Below are 23,937 nucleotides of genomic sequence, written 5' to 3'. Positions count from 1 at the left end.
ACACACACACACAATCTCAAATGGGCTGTCAGTGATTAACAAGTCAACCCCCTTAAGTAGTTGGATATTCTGAAAAGTTAATGGTGAACAGTGTTACAGCTCATAGAATTAGTTAATTAGACAAAGGCTTGCAGGCAAGATCTCTGCAGTCTGTTCTGTTAAAGTGATGGAACCCACTTAGGCAACTGATGAAAAAAGCAATGTGAACGCTCTTCAAGGGAGGAAATGTGGAATGTAACAGAATAAAGCCTCAGCATAGCAGTAACGAGCTGGCAGAGGTATTGCCATTCAGAGATTGCCATTTGTCAGTGGCGGAAAAGGTGGAGGCTTGGGGAAAAGATTCATAATTTTGGTTACCATCTTTCCTACTGCTTCAAGGCAATTTTAATTACGTTTTAAAAGCAGTCTCTAAACTTGCATTTCCCCACATGAATTGTTGACCTTAACTTTCAAGGACGACTATGCTGAGAGTGCTTACCATAGTAGGCAATAAATGCATTTTATTAAAAGATGGATATTCAACCATATTAGAGTTAACAGTAATATCCTATCATTTTAGAATTGTCTTAAAAAGAAGAAAACACATCAGCAAATGCTGTTTTGTATATACTAACTGGCTCTTTGTGATCCTTTCCAGGGGCCACAAAAGTATTTGTTTCTTTTATACCAAAAGTTACAAATATAAAGACTATACTGGCCAAGGAGGAGGTTCAAATAAATGAAGCAAACTGGCTATAAATTTGAAAGGAGTGATAAAATGATAATAATAATTTTTAAAAAATGGAGCCTGTGTACCCAGTTTAAAATTGTGAGTAACCTTCTAGAATAGGAATTTATTTTCATGATAGAGTTTGGGCCAAGGTATACTGCATTGACTGATTTTCTTAACATGTTTTTTATTTTGCTATAACTGTCAAATCATATGCAGTCAAAAGTAATACAAACACATCCCATGGACTCTTCAATCAATTTGTACCAATGGCAGGATCTTGCAAAGTGTAGGACCAATAACATAACCAGGATATTGACATTGATAAATCCAAGATCCAAACCATGTCCATCACCACAGGCTTTGTCATGTTGCCCATTTATAGCCATACTGACTTGATAACCCAGTGGCAATTCATCTGTTCTCCATTTCTGTAATTTTCTCATTTCATGATTGTTCTGTAAATGAAGCCATAGAATCAATATGTAACCTTCCAGATTTCTTTTCTTTTCTTTTCTTTTTTTTTTTTTTTTCACTCAGCATTATTCTCTATAGATTCATCCTGGCTGTTGTGTGTACCAATAGTGCATTTTTTCTTATTGCTGAGCAGTATTTCGTGGCATGGGTGTACCACAGTTTGTTTAACCAGTCACCCCTTGAAGAACATCTGGGTTGTTTCTGGTGTGGGGCTCTTACACATGAACATTTTGCTATAAACATTTGTGTACCAGTCTTTGTGTGAACATAAGTTTTCATTTCTCTGGGATAAGTGCCCAGGAGTGCAATTACGGGGCTGTATGGCATTTACACATTTAGTTTTGTTTTTGTTTTGTTTTTGCCTTGTTTTTTTTTTTGTTTTTTTTTTTTTTTTTTTTAAAGAAACTGCTAATCTCTTTTGCAGAGTAGTTGTACTATTTTACATTCCGGCCAGTAATGTATGAGTGATCCAGTTGTTCATATCCTTGTCAGCACTTAGTGTTATCACTATTTTAAAAAATTTTAGCTATTTTGATAGTCTTGTAGTAATATCTCATTGTCATATTGATTTGCATTTTCTTCATGGCTAATGATGAACATGTTTTCATGTGTGTGCATGTGTCGTGTGTGTGTGCATGTGTGTAATTTATATGTCCCATTTGGTGAAATGTCATTCTATGTCTTTTGCCAATTTCCTAATGAGATTATTTGGATTTTTTACAGTTGAGTTTTGAGAGATATTTATATATTCTAGATATTTGTCTTTTAGCACATATGTGGGTTGTAAATAATGTTCTTTCAGTCTGTAGATAGTCTTTTTATCCTCTTAACAGGATCCTTTGCAGAGCAAATTTTTTTAAATTGAATGAAGTGCAATTTATTAATTTTCCCTTTTGTGGATTATGCATTTGGTGTCAAGTCTAGAGATCTTTTTCCTTTTTACATAAAAGTTTTATATTGTTTTTAAAAACTTTCTAAAAGTCCTATGTTTCATATCTCAATCAGTGATCCATTGTAGGTTGTTATTTGTATAAAGTATAAAACCAAATCAAGGATTTTATTTATTTATTCATTTTTGGACTATGGGTGTCCAATTGCTCTAGGGCCCTTTTTTTAAAAATGCTGTCTTACCTCCATTGAATTGCTTTTCACCTTTCTTAAAAATCATTTGGACTTATTTGTGTGGGGATCTGTAACCGGATTCTATATTCTGTTCCATTAATTTATGTGTCTATCCCTCTGCTAATACCACACAGTATTGATTATTGTAGCTCTATAAGTTCTTAAAATTGGGTAGACTCACTCCTCCCACGTTCTTCTTTTCTAAAAAATTGTTTTAGCTATTCTAGTTCCTGCATCTTTCTATATAAGCTTTAGAATAATGTTATCTATAGCTACAAAAGGTTTTGCTGGGACTGGGTAGAAATTTCATTCAACCTACATAAAAATTTAGAGAGAATTGATATTTTTACTCTGATGAGTCTTCCAATCCATGACACAGTATGCGACTCCATGTAGATCTTTAATTTTTTTCATCAGTGTTATGCAGTTTTCAACATATAATTTCTGTACTTGTTTCAATAGACTTACATTTAAGTATTTCATTTTTGAGTGATTATAAATGGTATTGTATTTTGATTTCCAATGTCCATGTGTTCATTGCTAGTGTATTGAAATGCAATCAATTTTTGCATGCTTATCTTGTATCCTATGACTTGGATGAACTCACTTATGTTAGCTCTAAAAGTCTTGTAGATTCCTTGAAATTTTCTGCATATACAATCATGTCATCTGTAAACAGGGAAAACGTTTCTTTCTTTTTGATGGGTTTGACTTTTATTTCCCTTTCTTGTGTTATTATATTGTTTAGCAGTTCCAGCACTGTGTTGAATAAGACTGGTAAGAGCAGATATCCATCCCTGTTCCCATGCTTAGGAGAGAAGCATTCTTTCACCGTTAAGTATAATGTTAGCTATATATATTTTGTTGATCCTCTTTATCAAATTAAAGAAGTTCTTTTTGTTCCCATTTATTGACAACTTTAATGTTTTGAGTGGATTTGGATTTTTGCCAAATACCTTTTCTGCATTGATTGATATTATTCTGTGATTAGTATTTTTTAGCCCATTAATATGAGGGATCGCATTCTTTGATTTTTAAATATTGAGCCAGCCTTGCATCCCAGAATAAACCCCTTTTGGTTATGGTATATAATTATTTGTATGTATTGCTGAATTATGAATTCTATTTGCTAATATAAGGATTATTGCATTTACATTTATGAAGGATATTGGTCTTTAGTTTTCTTTTTCCTTCTTTTTTGTACTATCTTTGTCTAATTTTGGCATCAGGGTAATAGTAGCTTCATAAAATTAATTGGAATGTCCACTCTCCTCTTCAATTTTCTGGAAGAGATGTTGTAGAATTGGTGTTACTTCTTCTTTAAACATTCGGTAGCATTCTCCAGTGAAACCATCAAGTCCTACTTATTTGTGTGTGTGTGTGTGTGTGTGTGTGTGTGTGTGTGTGTGTGTGAGAGAGAGAGAGAGAGAGAGAGAGAAAGGGGGAGAGAGCTGTAAATTACAAATTAAATTACATTAATAGGGCTTGAGTTGCCATTTTCTTTTTTATTTTCTTCTTGTTCTCTCATTTTCTATGTTTTTCATTTCTGTTTTCTTCTTCTTACTTTCTTGTAGGTTAGTGAACACTTTCTACAACTTCATTTTGATTTTATCTATAGTGATTTTGAGTGCATCTCTTTGTGTAACATGATAGTTATTACATTACATATACATATCTTATCACAGTCTACTGCTCCCATCATTTTACCAGTTTTAGTGAAGTGTGAAACCTTACCTACCTTTGCATTGTCTTACTTTCCCCCATATAATTTTTAAAATATGTTCTCTATACACTTTTAGAATTGTATCAGAGAGTACTGTAATTTTTGTTTCAACCATTACTTTTTTTTTGAAAACTCAAAAGGAGAAAGACGGTCTATTACAAATGCCCAAATTTTTGCTTACCATGTTCTTTCTTCCTTCTTCATATTCTGAGATTCTTCCTTGTATTGTTTCCTTTCCGTTTAGAAAGCTGTTTATCCATTCTTTTGAAATGGGTCTACTTGTGAAAAATTCTCTTAGTTTTCCTTCATCTAAGAATCTCTTGATTTTTCCTTCATTCCAGAGGGATATTTTCACTGGATATAGAATTCTGAGTTGAAGTTTCTTTTCTTTCACTACGTGAAAAATATGCTACTTTCTTATGGCCTCCATGGTTTTTGATGAGAAATCCACTTTCATTCAAATTGCGCTTTTTTTTCTTTTTTTTTTGGTGAGATATAATTCTTTTTCTCACTACTTTCAAGGCTTTTTTCTTTGTCTTTACTTTTCAGAAGTTTGACAATTACCATATGTCTTGCTATGGATGCATTTAGATTTATTCTGTCTGGGATTCACTCAGTGTTTTGAATGTGGACTTTCTGTTTTTCACAAATTTGGGATATATTCAGCTGCACTTTTTCAGCCTCTCCCTCCTTCTCCTCCTGGGACTCTGATAACATGAAAATTAAATATTTTGTTATCAACTTATAGATCCCTGAGGCTTTGTTCATTTGTTCAGTCTTTTCTGTTTTTTTTTTTTCCTGTTATATATGTTGGGTAATTTCTACTGGTCAGTTATTTTCAAGTTCTCTCATTCTTTCCTATGTCCCTTTGTTGTGCTGTTGAGCCCATCTATTGAGTTTTTTATTGTGATTATAGGATTTTTCAGTTCTAAAATTTCCATGGGGTCTTCTTTGCATCTCCTACTTGTTTGCTGAGAATATCTATTTCCTTGATGAGACCTTCCATTTTTTTCATTTGTTTCAAGTGTGCCTATAATTGCTAGTTGAAGCAATTGCATGATGGCTTCTTTCTTCAAAGGGCATGTCAGAGAATTCTAAAATCTTTATCATCTCAGTGTTGGCCTCTACTAAATGCCTTTTTTCATTTGGTTTAAGATCTGCCTAGTTCTTGGCATGGCAAGTAAGTGATTTTTGATTGAAACATGGATATTTGGAATATTATGAGATTCTGGATTTTTTAAAAATCTTCTATTAAATATTTCAGCCGGTTTCCTCTGACTTTGCTCTTGCAGAGGAACGTGAACTCTGCCTCATTACTGCCATGTTCCTCACTCAAGCTTGGTCAACACCCAAAGGCAGGGGATTCCTTGTTATGTGCTGAGGGGAAAGCTAAGCTGGGAGGTGGAGGAATGGAAGTTCTGACTCCCCATGTGGCATCCACTGACACCACAAGGGGGTGGGAAGACCCATTAGCACTGGGAGATAGTGAAAACCACCTGACTTTTCACTAGACCTCCTTCTACACCACCCCAGTGGAGAAGGGGAGGGGCACCATGTTAGTGCCCAGTGGGGGTGGAAGACAAGGGGTCCTATGAGGAGAGGAGCTTCATTATTTCCTAGAAGGGATGAAAGTCCTGGCTCCCTTCTTGGCATTTTCTCAATCTACTCTGCTTGGGATTGGGGCAGCTTTTTGCAGCCTAGAAGTAGCATGGAAGTGTAGGCTTCACACTGGGCCTTTGCTAGTAGGGGCGGGGCCACAGTACTTCTCCACATTCTTTGGCTGGAGTAGGGTAGTTATTGTCTAAACATTTTCTTGCTTGTCAGGCTGCCATGTTCATGGTCCATAGGCTAGAGGGGGCTTGCTTTTGTTGTCTGTGCCCATTGATGTTTCTGGGTTGCCGGCTTCTTTAGCTCCACATCTGGGATATATAGGGCAAAAAGAAACCCCAGGGAACTTGCCACTCTATTTGATCTGCATCTTTTTTCCGCCTCTCATACTCACATTTGTTTTACATATAATGTCTAGAGCTTTTAGCTGGACCCTGTGGGAAGAATAGGGAAATGTATGCCTATATTATCTTTCTGAAAGCAGAAATTTCTAGACTTCCTAGTTTTCCAAGATAAGCTGGAGATCTATATTTTAACATAAATTCTTCTCTTTTGTCTTTTAATATTGAAAATTTTTAAATAACAAGAGAGTTAAATGTAAAATGTGTATTTGCCAACAAATCTGTGAACTCTGCTTAGTTCCTTAAGAAATTAGGTTTCCTAAAGATTTGTCAATTTTTACCTCATTATATATAAATTTTCATTACTTACTCAGAGGTAACATTGCTGACAAACTTAACTATCCAGGGCAGAGCCAAGAAAGAGAAATTTATCAGGAAAAGATTTCTCGGCAACCAAATTAGACATCAAAATGTCCAAACATTAAAGTTCTTATACTTTATTAGTAGGTAATAAACCTTTAGGATCCCACTCTGACCATGATTTAAAAAATAAAAGTGCACACATACATACATACATACACACATAGAAAGTCAGCCTGTTTTCTCAAGCACAATACAAATTAGAGAAGATAGGATTTTATGAGACAGGAACACTGAAAATATCACAAAGTAAAAACTAACAGTGAAGAAAGAAAGAAGGAAATTATCAAATCGACTCGAAACATGCAGCCCCCAATAAAACCACTTGTGGCTCTTCAGTGTTGATGCCAACAGTCTTATATTCTTTCAGTAGACGCTGAAGGTCCTCCTTTACTGGTGCCTAGTTTAAGCATTGGGATTTACAATTAGAACTGTGAGTTTTGGGGATTTATATTGTGGTCGTCCCCCTCTGTCTTTTGCAAGTCTGTAACTACTTAGCCAAGAAAAAAGGTTTGTTTAATCATTCAGAGCAGAAAAAAACTAATTCTTATTGAGCCCCTATGATGTATTAGATAGCATATTAGAAACATTACCATAATATCTTTTAATTTTTACTAAAATCCTGTAAAGTAGATACTATTATTTTCCATTTTCACTGATTGAGAACTGAGTTAAAAGGCCAGGAGTAATTGCTGACAAGGGCTCTGGCTAGTCAGTGGTCACCACAGGACTGACACCCAATCAAAACCTCAATGCTCATACTCTTAAATAGCCGGTAATATGGATCCTGAAATGTGGAAATCACATGTTGGAAATTAACAAAGGGGAGTTTTGGCATCTGGATATTGCATCACTGTGGAGACATCTGAATTGACCATGCAGCAGCAGAAACTTCCAGACCAACACTATTTGTGTCCCCCAGGCAGGTCCCGGGGTCTTGATTAGAGACTCTGAAAGGCACTTCTCAACTTGCTGAGTCAGGAACTCTAGTCTCCAGGAAAGTAACTACTATATTTGTTTTTTTATAAGTGACTGCGGCAGCAACATGACTGTGTTTGAAGTTCCTAATAGGTGTACTCTCTTTTTCATTGCCAATTGCCAAACAAAACTGTTCACAATTACAGGCAATATTTGATAAATTGTACAAACAGTGTAGATGAGAAGGGTGCCTGAGATCTAGAAGGATTCCTTGGTGTGCAAAGACAAAGGAGGGGCTAGTTAGCTCCTGGTGCCCTGCGGCAGATGCGTTCCACATCACTGTGCACACAGGCTAGCCCTTCCGTGTGCGCCAGCATTTCATTACAGTGTGGTAAATAGCCAAGGAAGAGCAGAGGGGTTCCAAACTCCAGACCTGCTCCCCAAGTATTTCCTGACATATTGAGGAGGCAGTGAGCAACAGTAGCCTAGAGAAAAATCATTACCCTGGCTCTGCCTTGTATGTTCCCTTTTAATTAAAATTCGTATTTGTCCATTCTGTCCAGGCCCTGGCCCTGTGGTCCATGCTATTTTGCATGGCAAAGGAAATCAATAAGAGCCTATCATTTGGAACTTGGAGGTGCCTAAGCGTTTTTTTTGTCATATTTGCTAGGCAGAAGGCTAGTGTTTTCTGAGTGATGTTTGGCATGCACTTCCAGGCCGAGGGTGTCAAATGACACAGACTGTAGGGATCCCTGGTTGCCAGTTCATGTGGTAGAGGTTCCTGTCAGCTTTTCTATGGGATTCAGGATTCTTTCCCATTTTCCCTTTTCTGCAGTGGGCATTTCAGCAGGGAAGGTGATGGTATGGGCTTAGGCTGATGATCAGGGGGTTGTGCCAGTCAGATTTCTTGTCAACAAGGTCTCCTGTTGGCAGGTGACTAGGCAGAAGTGACCAGGTGTATCCAAGACACAGATTTGCAAAGGAGAGAAAACTGGGAGTTTGCTGAAGGCTCATTAAAGAAATTAGAGAAAGATTGTTTGCATGCCAACAATGCCTTATATTATTATTCTCCAGACCTGGCTAGGAAATTTTTTGTTAGTTGAATGTGACTTGGTACCATTGCAAAGCATTAATAGCACATATTTATGTCTCATGCTCAAATCTCCTGCTGCACCTTTCTTTCCAGTTTTTTTTTTTTTTTTTTTGGTATTTGTTTTCTTCCCAACCCTTCTATAGCAAAAAGAGAATGTAATTAAAGAAGGATAAGATCAATTTAGCTTTGAACTGCTTCCTAGTAAGATCTTGCATTAGAGTGACAGACTTATCGTGTCATCTGTACATATATAAAAAATCAAAAGATGAGGGTTTTCTTTTTGTTATTACTTCTTTTTCCCTAAATCTATTAAATTAAACAGCAAGAAAATTAATTTACTGTATCGAGTCCTTCTATTTAGGCTGATTGTTTAGTATACATTAAGCTTTTGCAAAAGAGATTGTGCAGGGCTGACCAAGTTTGCCTTTTCATGTTTTCATCTGAGTCAGAGCGTGAATCCGAACTGAAGGCAACATTTCTTGTAATCACAGTCTTGGTTCTTTTTTCTTTGATGTTTTTAGGTGGCAAAGTGACAAGTGCCAAAACTCAGGCTTGACTTTTCTGAAAGTGTTGGTGTTCTGCCGAATTTGCAATAATGGATGTAAAGGACCGGCGACACCGCTCTTTGACCAGAGGACGGTGTGGCAAAGAGTGTCGCTACACAAGTTCCTCCTTGGACAGCGAAGACTGCCGTGTGCCCACACAGAAGTCTTACAGCTCCAGCGAGACTCTGAAGGCCTATGACCATGACAGCAGGATGCACTATGGAAACCGAGTCACAGATCTTGTTCACCGGGAATCTGATGAGTTTCCTAGACAAGGTTTGTAGAGCTACCCCCATTGACTTGCTCCAAGCTGTCTCATGTTCTTAACTTGCATGGTTGGTGGTTGTTTTTAGAGACCCATAGTGTCGTGGGTTTTAACAGTTTTAACATATAGCAGACCCTTGGCCCATAAGGAGTATTTCTGAAACCACACAGAATTCCTATCCTGAGGAACATGAGATTATCTGTGGTTTTTAAACTTTTCTCCTTGAAGCCCACTCACAAGCCTCAAATTTCTACTGCTTTAGACATTGGGCTTCTTAGTTAAATTCTCTTTGAACAAATGGTGTATATTAGTTAAAACATATTTGAAACCCTTCTGTATAATAGTATATCACTTCTTCCCCCACCAAAGCATGGTGTTAATTGTGAGTTATTATACATTTTTCTTTTTGCATTTTAGAGGGTAAGTGGGCACATGTACATTATTTTCCAATTTCACTGATGTAGTTCTCTCTCCTACTTTCACCAAACTTTAATTTTCTTATAATATTTTGATTTCTTTGGGGAAGGGAATATTTTTCTTCCAAACACTAACAGTTGGCATTCTCTTCATGTCCAATATTTGTGAAAAATTCTGTTATCACTTGTCCAAGGTTGTTGTAAATGCATCAACACGTAGACTAAAACAAAGCAGTGCTGAGAGGCAGGGTGGCAAAGTTCACTCACTATCTCCATGTCTTGCGCATTGGGTACCAGCCTCACCGTGTGTGCAATTTATATTAATGGCTTAGTGAAATTACAAGCGAATGCACAAAACTGCAGCGAATGCACGGGAAAGGGTCCCTCTGCCAGGGGCAAGGATCTAAGCCCTGCTCTGCTAGGTCATTGTATCATTTGTTTGATAGCACTGATTCTTTATTTCTTATTCCATGTCCTTGGCAGTAAATGTTGCAATGAGCTTGAAATTCCAGTACTGGTTTCTTAGCTTCCTAAAATTACTTTTACTTTTTTTATTTCTTAGACAACGTGTGTGTATGTGTGCATGCGTGTGTGTATGTGTGCACATGATATTAATTAGCATTGTGACCAAGATTTATAAATCTACAATCCACAGGTTTATTTAAAAACATATTTTCATATACTACCAGTTTAGCCTAGCTCCAGCTTTTATATTTCACAGAATGTTGAAAAAACTCAATAAAGAGACAGTTAAAATTGTGTTTCTGTTGCCACCGTAACCCTTGCAGGGTACAATTTTTATTTAATCTTTGCTCTTATTTTCTGAGTTATCTTCACGTAAATGAAACACATACTGATCTTCCATGAGTAAACGGGCAGGAGCTGCTTAAAAATTGCTCTGGATAAAAAGCTTTTGATTTGTGAGTAACTTCAAGTGTTTTACTTTGTTAAATTCTTACCTGTTCCCAAACTGCAGGTAGTGGAAATTGGAAAAAAAAAATATGAAGAATCATGGCTTAATTAAGAGAGAGCTTAAATTTCCAATATAAAAAAAAATCAGAACATATATCTGTTAGTTCCAAGAGTGCTACTAATAGGAGACTCAAATATTTTGAAAGGTGATGCACGTCCAACGTGGTTGAAAGCCTTTCATTTTCTGCTGTAGTTTTTGTTTCATTTACAGTGTTGCTGCATATGTTTTGTTTCTCCTGGTTCTGTGCTGAAATGTACACTTTTCTTCCTAACTCTCATTAAAGGTGCATCCCAGCTTTTGGATCATTGTGCACACTGAGCTGTAGATTCCAGGTCATTGTTGAATTGTGGATTGGCCTGTCGCCTTTTCTCTTATTAATATTTACATAAACTGAAACCAAGGGCTAGGATTTTATTTTCAAATATACCTTTATTCTTCCTGTTTAATTTTGTTCCCCTCCATTGATAATAATGGAAGTTGCTTGGCCATATCAAACTCATAGCTTTGCAATTAACAATTCACACATGCCGCGTGTTGTTATTGAGCCCATATTTGTTTGTGTAATGTGTTTGCATGAATTAAAAACTGTGCAGGCCAAAAGTAGAAATGAAAAGGCATGGGAAAGTATTTGCATATGCAAGTGCAATTCCTTCTGAAGACGTCTATGAATTTATGCATGAAAATGTAGTCAGAGTCTGAGTGGATCTACTTTGATGGGTTCTAAAATTGAACTCCGCAGGAAGTAAATAAGCACATATTTAAGGAGAGAAGGAACAGGAGATACAATCTGGCAAGCAGCACATTCAACTTGAAACTTAGCCACTACAGAGAGGGTTAAAATAAATTTTACACTCAGTAATAACAATATATTTTTTAAATGTCATGCATTTCCCATTTTATTTTCTTATTCATGAAATCAAAGAGCAGGATCATCTCAGTACTTATTAGCCTAGAGGTACATTAACAAGGATCATAGTAGGATCATCTCCCGCGGTATTCTTATTTAAAACTCAAGACGCTGATCATAAAACAAACACACTTCTCACATACAAGCAAGTCTGGCAAACACAGTTGGATGACTCTCCAGGTACTCAGAGTGGAAAAGAATTGCTGGCCAGTAAAACCAGTAAAAGTGACGTGGGGCCCACAGTCAGACCTTGTCGGGTTACCCCAGCTGGCCTTTTGAAGTATCAAATGTGAGAAGCTGCCATCTCCCAGCAGGAGAAATGGGCCAGGTGTTCCCATGAGAAGCTTGTGGAAGCTCCCGTCAAATTGTGCCGTCTTTGCTAATTTTCAGCACGGAATCCTCCTCTGCCTTCTTCTATTGTGGCTTCTTCTCTTAAGTATGCAAATTACCTGTCTGGCCTCTATTATGCCGGATCCTCCTGGTGTGAAGGGAGGAAATTGCTGACCTTAGGTCTGTGGCCACTGGGGTAATTAGTAATTAGTAAATGACTAATCCTGCACTAAATAGCAGCCTAGTGGTCCGAGAGTTAATGCACCTGGCAAAAGTGAGCAGCGGTCTGATCCCTGCTCAAACTCAGCCCCAGCCCAACCTGTGAAGTAGCTGCCACTTGGAATAATGAAGGTCACCTGAGTTCCCAGGCAGGTTGTACCAGCTTGTTTTTCTGGACCCTGAAGTTAGGGTGTAGAACAGTGTGATATACAAGGCACTCTCTGCTGACTACAGTTAGACTGCCTTTGCATGTTTATAAGCCTGTGACTCCGGTCTGCATTTTCTGTTCCACCCTGCTGAGTACACAGTTTTCAGGTATATTAAACAACAAAAATAACTATAGCAAAAGAATAGTGGCTAACGTATGTAGAGGACTTTCTTTGTATCAGGAGCCAATGTGAATATTTTGCTTGCATTCACACAGTTAAGGCTCACAACAATGTTGGGAAGTGAGTACTATTATTATTCCCCTTTTTACAGATTAGGAAACTGAGTCATAGAGAGATTAAATAAATTATCAGAAGTGGAAAACATGGGAAGAGTTGGAGACAGGTTTCAAACCCAGGGGATTGGATTGAAGAGTTGTGTTTTAAACTAATGTGTTTGATCAATTCCCACATAAATAAGTACACAAACAAAAAAAAATCATTCAACCCTCAGTCAAAGACTGGGGAGGGCCTATAAAGTTCTAAGACTTTTAAAGATCAGCACCTTGAAATCTTTCTTAATAGTATAGAAACTATAGTCACTAACATTGATTGAACACATAACGTTCACCACCAGCTCCCAGCCCTGCTGGTCTATATTCTTATTCCCCTCCATTGGCACAACCCAGACTCTCTGGGAACGTTCCTTCCTACAGTATCTCTCCACCAATCACCACTGGAGGAAAAAGTTCCTACAGTAGGAACATGTGCCAGGCTGTCAGCACTGATCATGTGCCCTCCTGCATAGTCATCACCTTTTTGCACAACCTCTCAACCTGGAGCACTAACCAAGGAAGGTGTCGCTATCTAAATGGTATTGCTCAGGTAAGCAGAACTGACTGGTTTCTGTGCTATCCAAGGCCCAGTGGGGCCAGAGAGTTCAGCCAGGCTTCTTATTCCTCCAAAAGCCCTTCTTTCCAGTTAGTGGTTCAAGTCTCTTGAGAGGGGCCAAGATTAAATTCTTTCTTTGTACCTCAGGCTGGCGGTTTGGGTTAAGGTTGAAGAATTGGGGAAAGATTGGATTTTTGAAAGTATGCTTACATCAGTTCTCTCAATCAGTTCTAACAAAGAAATACATTTCACCGGGTCTTTGATACACGTTAAAAAAATACATAAACAAACATACAATGTACACATTTTAAGCTAGGTTTGGTTTTGGTACTTCATAAACTAATTCTTGTTCCTATGATCTTTAGTTTGGGCAATAATTTTGCTCTGTGCAATTTGGCACAGTATAGATTTAATCCATGTTAATGAGCTGAAAATTCATGAATCATAGTAAGATAGAAGGTTGCCTGTATTATTTCAATTAATGTATATAATAATTATTGAAATACTTTGGAAACTTGTAAATATTTATTTCTATACCATTGTCTTAAAATAGTTTTTTTCCGCTATACCCAAGTAATAGTCAAAAGGTTCTTTTTTGAAAATCTCAGCACATTAATTTACCTACAAAAAACAACTTGCCAGTTTTAATAAAGTTCAAGACTTTGGTAGCTATTTGGGAGGCTGAACTGTACCTTGAGAAGATTGCTTTTAATTTATTCTCCTACCTGTAGGTAGGACTTCTTTTCATAAGCCAACTGACAATAACACAGTGCCTGCGAGTCTATGGTTCTGTTGTTACTGAAAATAAATCTTTAGAAAAAGAAAATGCACAACCTTTCACTGTTACATGATCTGTGTTACCTTCTTGCTAGCTAACTTGAACCCTAATTGCTTCATATGAGAGACATATAGTATAAGAGTTGTGAACACAGACCCTATGGTTAAACTGTGTCTGTATCCCAGTGCTGATGTGTACTATCAGAGTGACCTTGACCAAACTCTGGAATACAGATTAAATCTTATTTTCTCCGTCTGTAAAAGTTCCCACCACATACAGTTATTGTAATCATTTCTTACAATTATGCATTGGTCACAGATACAGACATCGTCTTTCTTTTAATAAGTGCTGAACAAAATGCTAGTGCTTATAATTATAATTACTGTAATTTTAACCCTATTGCCAGCAAAAGAGATCACTTGCTCTCCAACCCTCATAATATTTTTGTGCAACAGAATTTTTTTCCCTCTTGATTTATTTCCCATGACTTGCAAAAATTTTTGACATCTTCAAACCCAGAATTTCTCTTCCAGCTTATTGATAGAGTGTGTCTGATTCCCTATGATGCCAAAACTTTTGCTCCCAAAGATGAGCATAACTCACACATTATTTCCTTATTTTTAGGAAGGAATGAAAGATACCATCTAGCAACTGTCAGCTGATGCCAACACACTGTAAAAGAGTTGCTAGTCAGACAATTTTACAAGTAAAAAAAAAATTAGAATAAATGCTCTAAGGTAGTGTCATTAGAAACAAACACTATTTTTAGAGATGTGTGTTTTATGGCATGAAAATAAATACATATTTTAGAATGGGTTTAATTAAGAGAAGACTTAATCCACATAAACCCTGGATGCAAATTAATCCATTCTCATCGCTCTACATCTAATAATTTACAGTCTGTGTTACTTCAAGAGTAAATATATCTATATTTTTCAATAACTTTAGCCACAGGGCAACAATTTTCATGTTTGCCCAATCATTAGCCTTCAAGTAATTATTGTCAATTCTGCATTCTACTTTGATCTGACTTTCTTTGAACCATCTTCCTTTTCCTGCTCTTTTTCGGTAGTAATTCTCCAGAGCTTCCCCCAAATCCTCTACTCTTTCTTCTCCATGGCCCTTTCTTTAGGACACTCTTATTCATATGATTTCAAGGCTCGCTGTTTCTACTTCTCAAGACATTTTCAGTTACAAATGATAGTATCTCAACTCGAATTAGCTTACGTGAAAAGCTAATGTTTTGCCTGACGTTGCTAGAGAATCCGGCAATACAGGCGGCCTCACGTTTATCATCTCTAACAAGATTCTCGTTCTCATTATTTGGCTTTATTCTGCAGAGAGAGCTATGTGAAGATGTCTGGTGATAACCCCACTCTCACATTCTCCCTTGATAACACCATTGGAAATAGTTCGCAGAACATTCTTAAGAAAGATTCAGAGAGGCCTGGCATAGGACACGTGCTGACACCTGGATCCATCACTTTATGACTTCAGTTAGTCCTGTCCTGGCCATAGGTTTACCCTGTGCTTGGAGATAGCTTGTGGTGAGTGCCTCCTAACCTAATGCAATGGGGTCCATGCAGGAAATAGCTGAGGAACACTAACTGGCCCGATAACACATCCCACCCGATACTGGTGAGACTGAGGGTAAGGCCTCCCCTGTGTGGTCTTTCCAAGCTTCACACTCACTTCCCTAGTGGCCCTCAGACTATTTCTTCTCAAGGTACTCAAGTAGCAAACGTCATTGTCTTTCCCTCGAAATTTGTTTCCATACTTTATCTCCCAGTTTTGGGGAATGGCATCACAACCTTGTATCTTAGGAAGTCTTCTAAGACTGTGTTTTTTTCTTCATTCTTTATGTTGATGTTTACCAAATCATACCTGTTATTTCTGCTTCTTTTATCTTATTCCCAAGTTTCTCATTCCGTGGGAAACTTCTAGCCCTTCAACACTATACCACTGCTTCGCCACTTTAATGACCTCCTTTCCTGATTCTTTCCCCTGGCGTGTATTCCATAACATGGATAGCTTGGAGTTTTTTATATACTGCCCTGTTTTTTCTACTTCCCTTAAATTAAGTCTAAAACATTTTGTAGGTTCCCACAGGGCAATTGTGAGCTGTGGGACACAATAATAAATAAGGAGAACATGGTCCCTCACCTCAAAAAGCATGGCAGTTTTAAGGAAGCAAGACATAATAGATACAGAACCAGGTACTGTATGATAAACACTATGAAAGGGAAAATATTAGAGTTTTTGGAAAGGCATCTAACCCAGAATTGTGCATCAGAGATGGCATCTCAGAAATTGTGGCATCCTTGCATACACCTGAGGGATGGAGAGGAGACTGACAATCAAAGAGGCAACAGGTATAGCGTGTGCAGAGGCCCTGAGGTGACCATGGTTGGTTGTTCCAAGGATCTAAATAAGTTTAGGTTGGCTGAGTGAGAAGGGACACATAAGCTAGAGTGGTAGGAAGAAACTGAGTCACGAAGGCATTTTAGGGAGATAATGCTGGCTTCTGTTTATGGAGAGAGGTGAGCTGGTCAGTGGAGTGAGTTAGGAGGTTGTATTTTCATCTAAGCAAGTGATCCTAGTGGCCTGAACTAGCATAGTGGAGATGGTTTGAGAAATGTTGGGAAACAACAGTTGTTGGCTTTTTAGGACAGTTTAAAAATGAAGACAGATATATTGTTCTGGGACTCTTGGGCATTAACTGCTTTCTTCTCCTGCAAAAAGAATATTGCCTTTCTGATGCTGAGTTTACTTAAAGAGCCAGGAAAGGTCAATGCTTATAAATAACCGCTTAAGTGAAAATACGTAGATTGTTACTTCAAGTTCTTCTGGAATGGAGGACATAAACCTGAATCTAAAAATGTAGTGTTGTAACAAGAATTTGGATTTTTTTTTCCTCAACCTTGTTTCTGCCTATGCAAAGAGTAGCGCCAGCAACAGAGCATGTCATATGAATCCTGGGCAAGGAAATCATAGGGAAAAGACTACATTGCATTCACCCCTCCTCAGTGTGGACCACGTTCATCTCCTGTCATGGAATAAATAAATCAGAGACTCAAAGCAGATGTGAGTTGTGTGTGTATGTATGAGTGTGTGCTTTGCTCCTGCCAGTTGGTAACTTTACTTGCAAAGCTAAGGATGTTTACACGGTAGAATCAATACTTTCCAGCAACCAATGGGACAAACAGGGTACAGGAGAAAAGAAGAGTCAAACACGTTGCTGAAGTTTCTGGTTGTGGCAACTGACTAGGTGTTAGTGCCAATCACCAGGGCTTGAAACAGAGGATGACCTGGTTTGTGAGTAAAGAGGATATGTGTAAGTGTGGACCTTTTGAATTTGGGGTGTCCTTAGGCCATCCATGAGCAGATGTCTAATAGGCATTTGGCTGTACAGTTTTGAAATTCCAAAGAGAGGCTTGAGCTGGATAAATATTTACGAGCTGACAGATGATAATTTTATGGGACTTGGTGTGATCATCCATGAAAAATGTACAAGGAAAAGACATAAGAGCTCACCCAAGAATTCAGATAATCAAGGGACAGGAAGAAGAAGATCCTGCAAAGAGATTGGGAAAAAACTTTGTTTTCCTTTACGTAGCTATTCAGGCAGTCCAAACTTGACTTACTATCCCAAGCATAGTGCTAGTTTTATTTCCCATCCCACTACTCAGAGTTGGCCTCCTTTTTTATCCCCTAAATCAGAGGTCAGAAAGTTCAGGTATACAGGCCATATTTGGCCCCCACATATGTTTTGCTTGGCCTACAGATTGCTTTGGAAATTTCGAATCAAGTGTTAGTCCATTCAAGTTCCAATTTGTCACAGGTCCCATCCCTGCTCTTTGTCTTATCCCAGTCCTGTTCTTTAGTCATTTAATTTATACACCAAGCCCCTGAAGGCTCTTGCAATTGCAAAAAAATCACAGACATTCCTATGTCTGTTCCTTTCTTATAGAATCCGTCTCTGCCTCTTCCAAACCTATTTATCCCACAAGGCTTAGCCTATGACTCACCTCTCTGGTGAAGCTTTCTGCCCTCTGAATTCCTACAGCCCCTAATGGGTGGTTATTGTTGCTCTCATTCTCTTTATGAGTTACTCGGCACATGTAGTCTGTGGCTCCTATGAATAGGGAGATGCATAAAGTGCTCAGCAGTTTTGCTCTGACTCATGGATGCAGCTATAGGAGAATTTGTTCTTATTAGTGGCTTGTTTCCTGTTCTAATGAGAAGAATTTAAAGCACAGCTCTGAAAAGGACTTCACTTAGAAAATGTGGATGGTATGTCTGTCCAGCATGATAATACCAAATCCCACATTGCAAAATGCCAACTTGCAAGTTTTCTGCAACACAGCCTAACGCTCACATATTGCATTGCACTAACATTTGCTTTTTCTGACTATTGGTAATGCAATAATACTGTCGGCTTTTCTAGGCTGGTGCCACATGTTGCAGTTGTGCCTCTGTGGGGACCTACTATGTCTGTCATATGTGTAGATCTTTGGTGCATATGGGATCCGTGAAAGGATACGATTCTGACCAGAACCTGTGGGAAAAGTGCACTGGGAGAGACGGAGGGAGGAATCGCCAGTGTCTGCCTCACCAGGCCTGGCAGTCTGGGTCCAGGAGCAGTGCTGCCCCACCCACTGATGAATCATCACTCTGATATTATCAAAGGAGACATTACATTTTCAATGTCATGTTTTAGGTTTATAATTTAATTTTCAGCTCTGGCAATTCCAGAAGCATCCCTAGGGACACATGAAGAGGAGGGGGCTGGTGGGCACTCGAGATGAATTCATGTTCATTTCTTGAGCACCTTAATTGGCATGCACATCTCACAACCTCCTCTCTCTCTGCTGCAGCCAAACTCTATCACACCACCAAGTTACTCAATATTCCTCCTGCACTGACTGCTTTCCTTTCCACTCAACCTCAAGTCAGATCTACTTTAGTAATAAATCTCTGCTGGGAGCGATCAGAACAAATACTGAGTGTGCACAAAGACATTAAGTGCAACACAGACTTATTTAATAATGTCCAACAGCCTTTTATAATATTTGGAATATTTTACCAAAGTTACTGTAGGCATTATGTTTAATGCATTTTCTCCAAGACAGAAAGATCTTTTCAAGAATGGGGAAAAAAAAAAAAGAAAACCCAGAGAAAAGTCAGATGGGTTCTGTTGCACTCTCCACTGAACCTGTTATTCTCCTTCCTTTTCCAGATCTTTTTCTTTGGCCAGAGCCACAAAATGTGAAGCCTCTCTTTGTTCACCCTGATTTATGAATAGCAGGCATTGGGCAATTGCTGTCCCAGTGGGATGCATTTCATTTTAAAAATAGTTTGAAGCACTTTCTTTTAAATTCTCCCATGTCCACTGCCACCTTGGCTATGTAATACGTGCTTCTCAGTCTGTCCTTGTACAGTTAAGGTCTGATCCACGTACATGGAATTAAAGCACTGAATTTATTTGTAGCACTTTGAACCAAAATGGTGAATTTATTTAGAGAGTAATTCCAGTGGGTTGAATTTGTTTCTATGGATCTATTTGTTGCAGCTGGAGCATTGATAGAAGGGAGGCATATTACTTTAATGTCCTCAAAAAAAAAAAAATCCAGTCAAGTGCAGGATAAATATCCATAGGCCAAACAAATCCTTCTCAAAATGACTGTAAATTCAGGTGGCACCAATGGTTTTAAAAAGACCTCTGTTTGCCAGGCAGCTTTGGGTTCAAATTCTTCTTAGTTTACAATGACATTTCAGTTAACGCTTATGCTCTGACCCCCATTTGTATGCATTGCAAAAGCTCTACACAGAGATGACCCAGTTAACACTTTCTGTTTCACAACCCAGAGATTGAACAGCAGGGAGCCTACAGCAAAGTGCTAAGTTGTCCTAGCTGAGCACGGAGGGGGCCGCTAAGGTGGCCCCAGTTTATGCCATTTCTGTCTCTGGACCATTGGTGACTCATTGGACCCTCCTGGCGAGTTTTTAAAAGTTCCCAGTTCCAAGCTCCACCCAAGACTAATTAAATCCCAGTGTCTGGCAGGGAAGACTAAGGCATGAGCATTTTTAAAATCTGTATTTTCATATAAGTAAAATGTAGCAAGAGATTTGAGAATAAAAGGACACACTACAGAATAGAACTATCTTCTCAATAACTGATAGCATTTCAAGCTTACAGGGTCTCATGCTTAGCATAACAACTTAGAATCTCCCTTTTCACTCAGAAGCTCATGATTATGGTTTTAATAGAGTCTCCTAATTCTTAGCGTGTTTGGGTTAATAAATGCTATGTAAAAGGAGCTTCACTATGTAGTGTGTCTAAGCCAATGGTGAGCAACCCTTTGCAGGTGTGTTAGGTATTGCAGAACCCTGGTTGCCATGGCCCACCTCTTTGTTCTTCAGTCAGAAGCAGCAGGTGGGCTGGTTCTTCTAACACCGCTGCTTCTCATGTTACGTTATGTTAAACATTAAAAGTGAGGGTTTAATTTGAACACCTGCTTGGGAATGTAGCACGTAATCAATTAATTATGTTAATTGACCCAACATCTTTAAAGTCAAAGCAGTAATGATGAATTTGGACCTACCATTGGAAGAAACACAGTCAAGTTTATGTTTATGTTGAAAGGTGAAGTCAGTAAGGAAAGATCATGTTCATAGTGTGCCTCTACCTCCTTTTCAATGTGGGTAAAAGTCCCATACTCACACGGGCCAGGCAAGCAAGATGAATGCGTGAAACAGGCCAGGTTTTCAACTATGTGTCATGACTATTCTGATTTGAAGTATGTATGTCCACTCAGTGCCTCTAAGGGCTGGCAGGTTGGTGCCACTGGGGAATTCAGGTCTAGTGTTTTGAGATCTCTCAACTTCTAAAGGAAGTTGAGAGATTTGGATTTTTTCATAAAATTGCCTGGTTTTAAATGTTTCTGTACCGATCACTAGTAGAGCAGTTTAAGTGGGCATTGTACAACATCCTGGCCCTGGACTTTTCTGATAATGAGGTTCTAAATGCCCTGAGGGCCTGAACAATCAAGCATATGCAACCCTAGAAGGGCAGTGAGTTAGCAGCTGTGGGTCTCCCTTGACCAATGGGTTCAGAAGCCAAAAGATAAGAAACTGATGATAAATGCCTCTTCCCCTCATGCTGAGATGCACAGGCTGAGGCTCCTGAAAAGGTGCCAGCACCATCACCCTTAGGCACCCAGGGCAGTGGCTAACTCGAACTCATCCTTGTATTGCCTTTCCCTTTGGATCACTTCCCAAATAAACTACTTGTTCGCAAGCCTTGGTCTCAGCCTCTGCTCTCAGTGCAAATTGGGTTAAGACATCGGGCAGCTAATTTGTTTTAAAAGTCACTGTGTAGGTCAAAAGAAAACTATCTATAGGGCAGATGTATAGCGTAGGTCTTAGTTAGGAAATGGTGGGTTTTAAGAGGAGGCACCGAGCTTGAGTCACACACATGATTTGCTACTTACTAAATGTTAGAAGGTTTGTAATCCTTTTTTTGATTCATTTCACAGTAGAAACTTCATGATTTTTTGTTTGCTTATTTGGTTAGTTGGTTTTTTCTTAAAGAACTTTAATAAACTCTTCATCTTAGAATAGTTTTAGATTTATGCAAAATTTGCAAAAATATTGTAGAGTACCCTGGTTGGATTTTTTTGTTGCTGTTTGTTCAGATCTCAGAAAGTGCAGAATAAGAAGCTTTGAACATATCCCATAAATTCCTTGAAGGCAGAGATGGTAGGTGCTTCACTCATCTTTCCATCACGCGTAGAACTAGCCATTGTGCCATGCACAGGGGCATTTAATAAATACGTGTTGAACAGGGGATTCCCATGACAGGTTAGAATCTGGAGAGAGGCATCATAGCCAGTCCCAAAGCTCTCCCCTACAGCACCACCACCCTGTTCTCGCCCCCAACTTCCCCTTTTTCCTTCCCTCCAAAAGGCAACCTTTTGCCCTGTGTTATTTCTGTTCCCCACGGCAGATTGGGAGGGGACACGGGAAGGCAAGGTCTTTCATTCTAGTCTGCCTGAATCTCCCACTCTCTCTCACGTGATCCAGCGATCTTTGTTGCCAAACAAAGCCAGAGTTGCGCTTTGGGCTCCTGGACACTGTGAGAGCTTTCTAGGACATACCTGTGCACTGCACGTCACAATGTATTTTTAGCCAAACCCTCAGTGAAAGCCAATATGCATTTTGTTTCTTTTCTGGATCCTCTAAGCACACACCTTGCTCATTTACTGGGTGGCTAATAAAAACAGTAATAACGTGTGCTGTAATTTTAGCCTTAGATCTCAGAAGATCTTTGCAAGGGCTTTTTATTAACCCTTCTCAGAAAACTCGGACAGCTTACTTACAAAGCCGTAAAAGATTGAATTAATATATGTGTGAACAACTACTTTTGTTCAACCTTAGCTTATATCTCATCTCTCCGGAGGATGATTACGCACAGAACTTTAAATTATGTGGTAACTTGATCTTGTAAGCTCCTTGCTTTCTGTCCTTAACAGAAGGGATTCAGCACATTTTATAAAGGGACTGGCTCAGGGGAGGTGAAGTGAACAGAAGGCAGTTTCTTTCATAGAGGTCTTTGTTTTTTTGTTTTTGTCTTTGTTTTTAATGATAACAACAACACTTTACATTGAGTACTTCACTGTGTGCCAAGTATTCTTCAGTGCACCTGATATGTATCAATTCAATATCACCCCCATTTTAAAAAGTAAAAGCTGAGGTACAGATTTCATAGATAATCAGAGCTAATGGGACAGTGGGAATTCATTGGAGGATTTTCAGCTCAGGAGCAAGACAATATCATGTACATTATGAAGATGTTGCTGGCTTCTCAGTGGGGAACAGATGCAAAGGTAGTGAGAGTAGAAGCAGGAACAGCAGGTAAAACCCACCCAGGATTGCTTAAGGAGAAACAGCATCCCGAGTCCTAGCGGGGGATTAGGTGTATCTGACAGAAGTTTGGAGACTCCAAGTTCATTATACACTGAAGGCAGTAAGCCCAGTCTTCGTTGTGTTGGATTTGGTAAGAATTATATTAATAGCTACTAGAAATGGTTACTTTGTGGAGCACAAAGCAAGCACTTTTCCATCAGGTCTGGCCCTTTTCCAAAGCCCTTTCAGGAGCAAAGCAGTGGGTCCCACTCTTTTGCACTCTATCTAAAACCGGGTGGCCTCTGCTAGTCTCTACTCCCTTGCCTTAGACACACAGTGAGTATTAGCTTCTTGCCCCTCAGTCATCCTTTGTGCACAATGATTCACTCCTTAGCTTCTGAAAGGTGATTTAATTCAGGTGTATCACAGCCCATTTTTTTGTAAGAGGGAAGAATCTTTAAAAAAAAAACAAAAAACGACTAGAAAATCCTCTGTCCTGCACAAACCTACCCATCCCTGATTTGTATGGAACTTTGCAGCTTCTTGTTCACAGGTGGCTTTGACAGGTAGATGCAGGGATGCCAACTAAGCGAAGTGCTGAGGACACAAAACAAAGACGTGGATAGGAACCCATCTTAAAAATCAGTCATTGATATCACTTACATAGCCTCCAGGCCAATTACTCTGCAAACTCTGTCTTTTTGGAGGTTTCTGTCACTTTATCCATTTTCCCAATTCTGCAGCACCGTACACCAGCCTTTCTCTTATATAACACAGAGACAAAAGAGTTGTAGCAATCATAGTAATAGCTTAAATTTACTGAACAATAGCTATGTGCCTCATTATACCCTATGAAGTTGGTATGTGAAAATCATCACTATGCTTAAGGACAACCAAGGTTTAGAGAGGTCAGTTATTCAACCAAGGGTGGATAACTTGCACATAAGGGGTAGAAAGAGAACCAAACCTAAGCAACCCGACTCCAGTGGCTGCTGCTTGTTGGGGCTGGAAAATGTCTGTTGACTGACTATGTAACAACTGTACTTCCCCCAACACTTGCCAGAGGGAAAAAATCAAACCCATATGTTGAGATGGTCCGGACAGGCAGGCTGCTGGAGAGCAGAGTATCATTACAGCTATTAAGACAAT

General features: G+C 38.8%; 1 protein-coding gene across 2 annotated transcripts in view; it reads left to right on the top strand.

Moving 5' to 3' along the window:
* Positions 1–23,937, top strand: part of TENM2 (teneurin transmembrane protein 2) — a 1,161,672-nt gene that overhangs the window by 283,668 nt on the left and 854,067 nt on the right. For both annotated transcript variants that reach the window (XM_045551217.1, XM_045551218.1), the window contains one exon: positions 8,933–9,232. In XM_045551217.1, coding sequence (XP_045407173.1) covers positions 9,007–9,232 — 226 coding nt within the window. In that variant the 5' untranslated portion in view covers positions 8,933–9,006. The remainder of the gene's footprint in view (positions 1–8,932; positions 9,233–23,937) is intronic.

The sequence above is a fragment of the Lemur catta genome, chromosome 5 (genome assembly GCF_020740605.2).
Source record: "Lemur catta isolate mLemCat1 chromosome 5, mLemCat1.pri, whole genome shotgun sequence".
NCBI classification, from domain to species: Eukaryota; Metazoa; Chordata; class Mammalia; order Primates; family Lemuridae; genus Lemur; species Lemur catta.
Note: the sequence above shows the minus strand (reverse complement) of the source record. Positions and strands in the feature narration are given on the sequence as shown.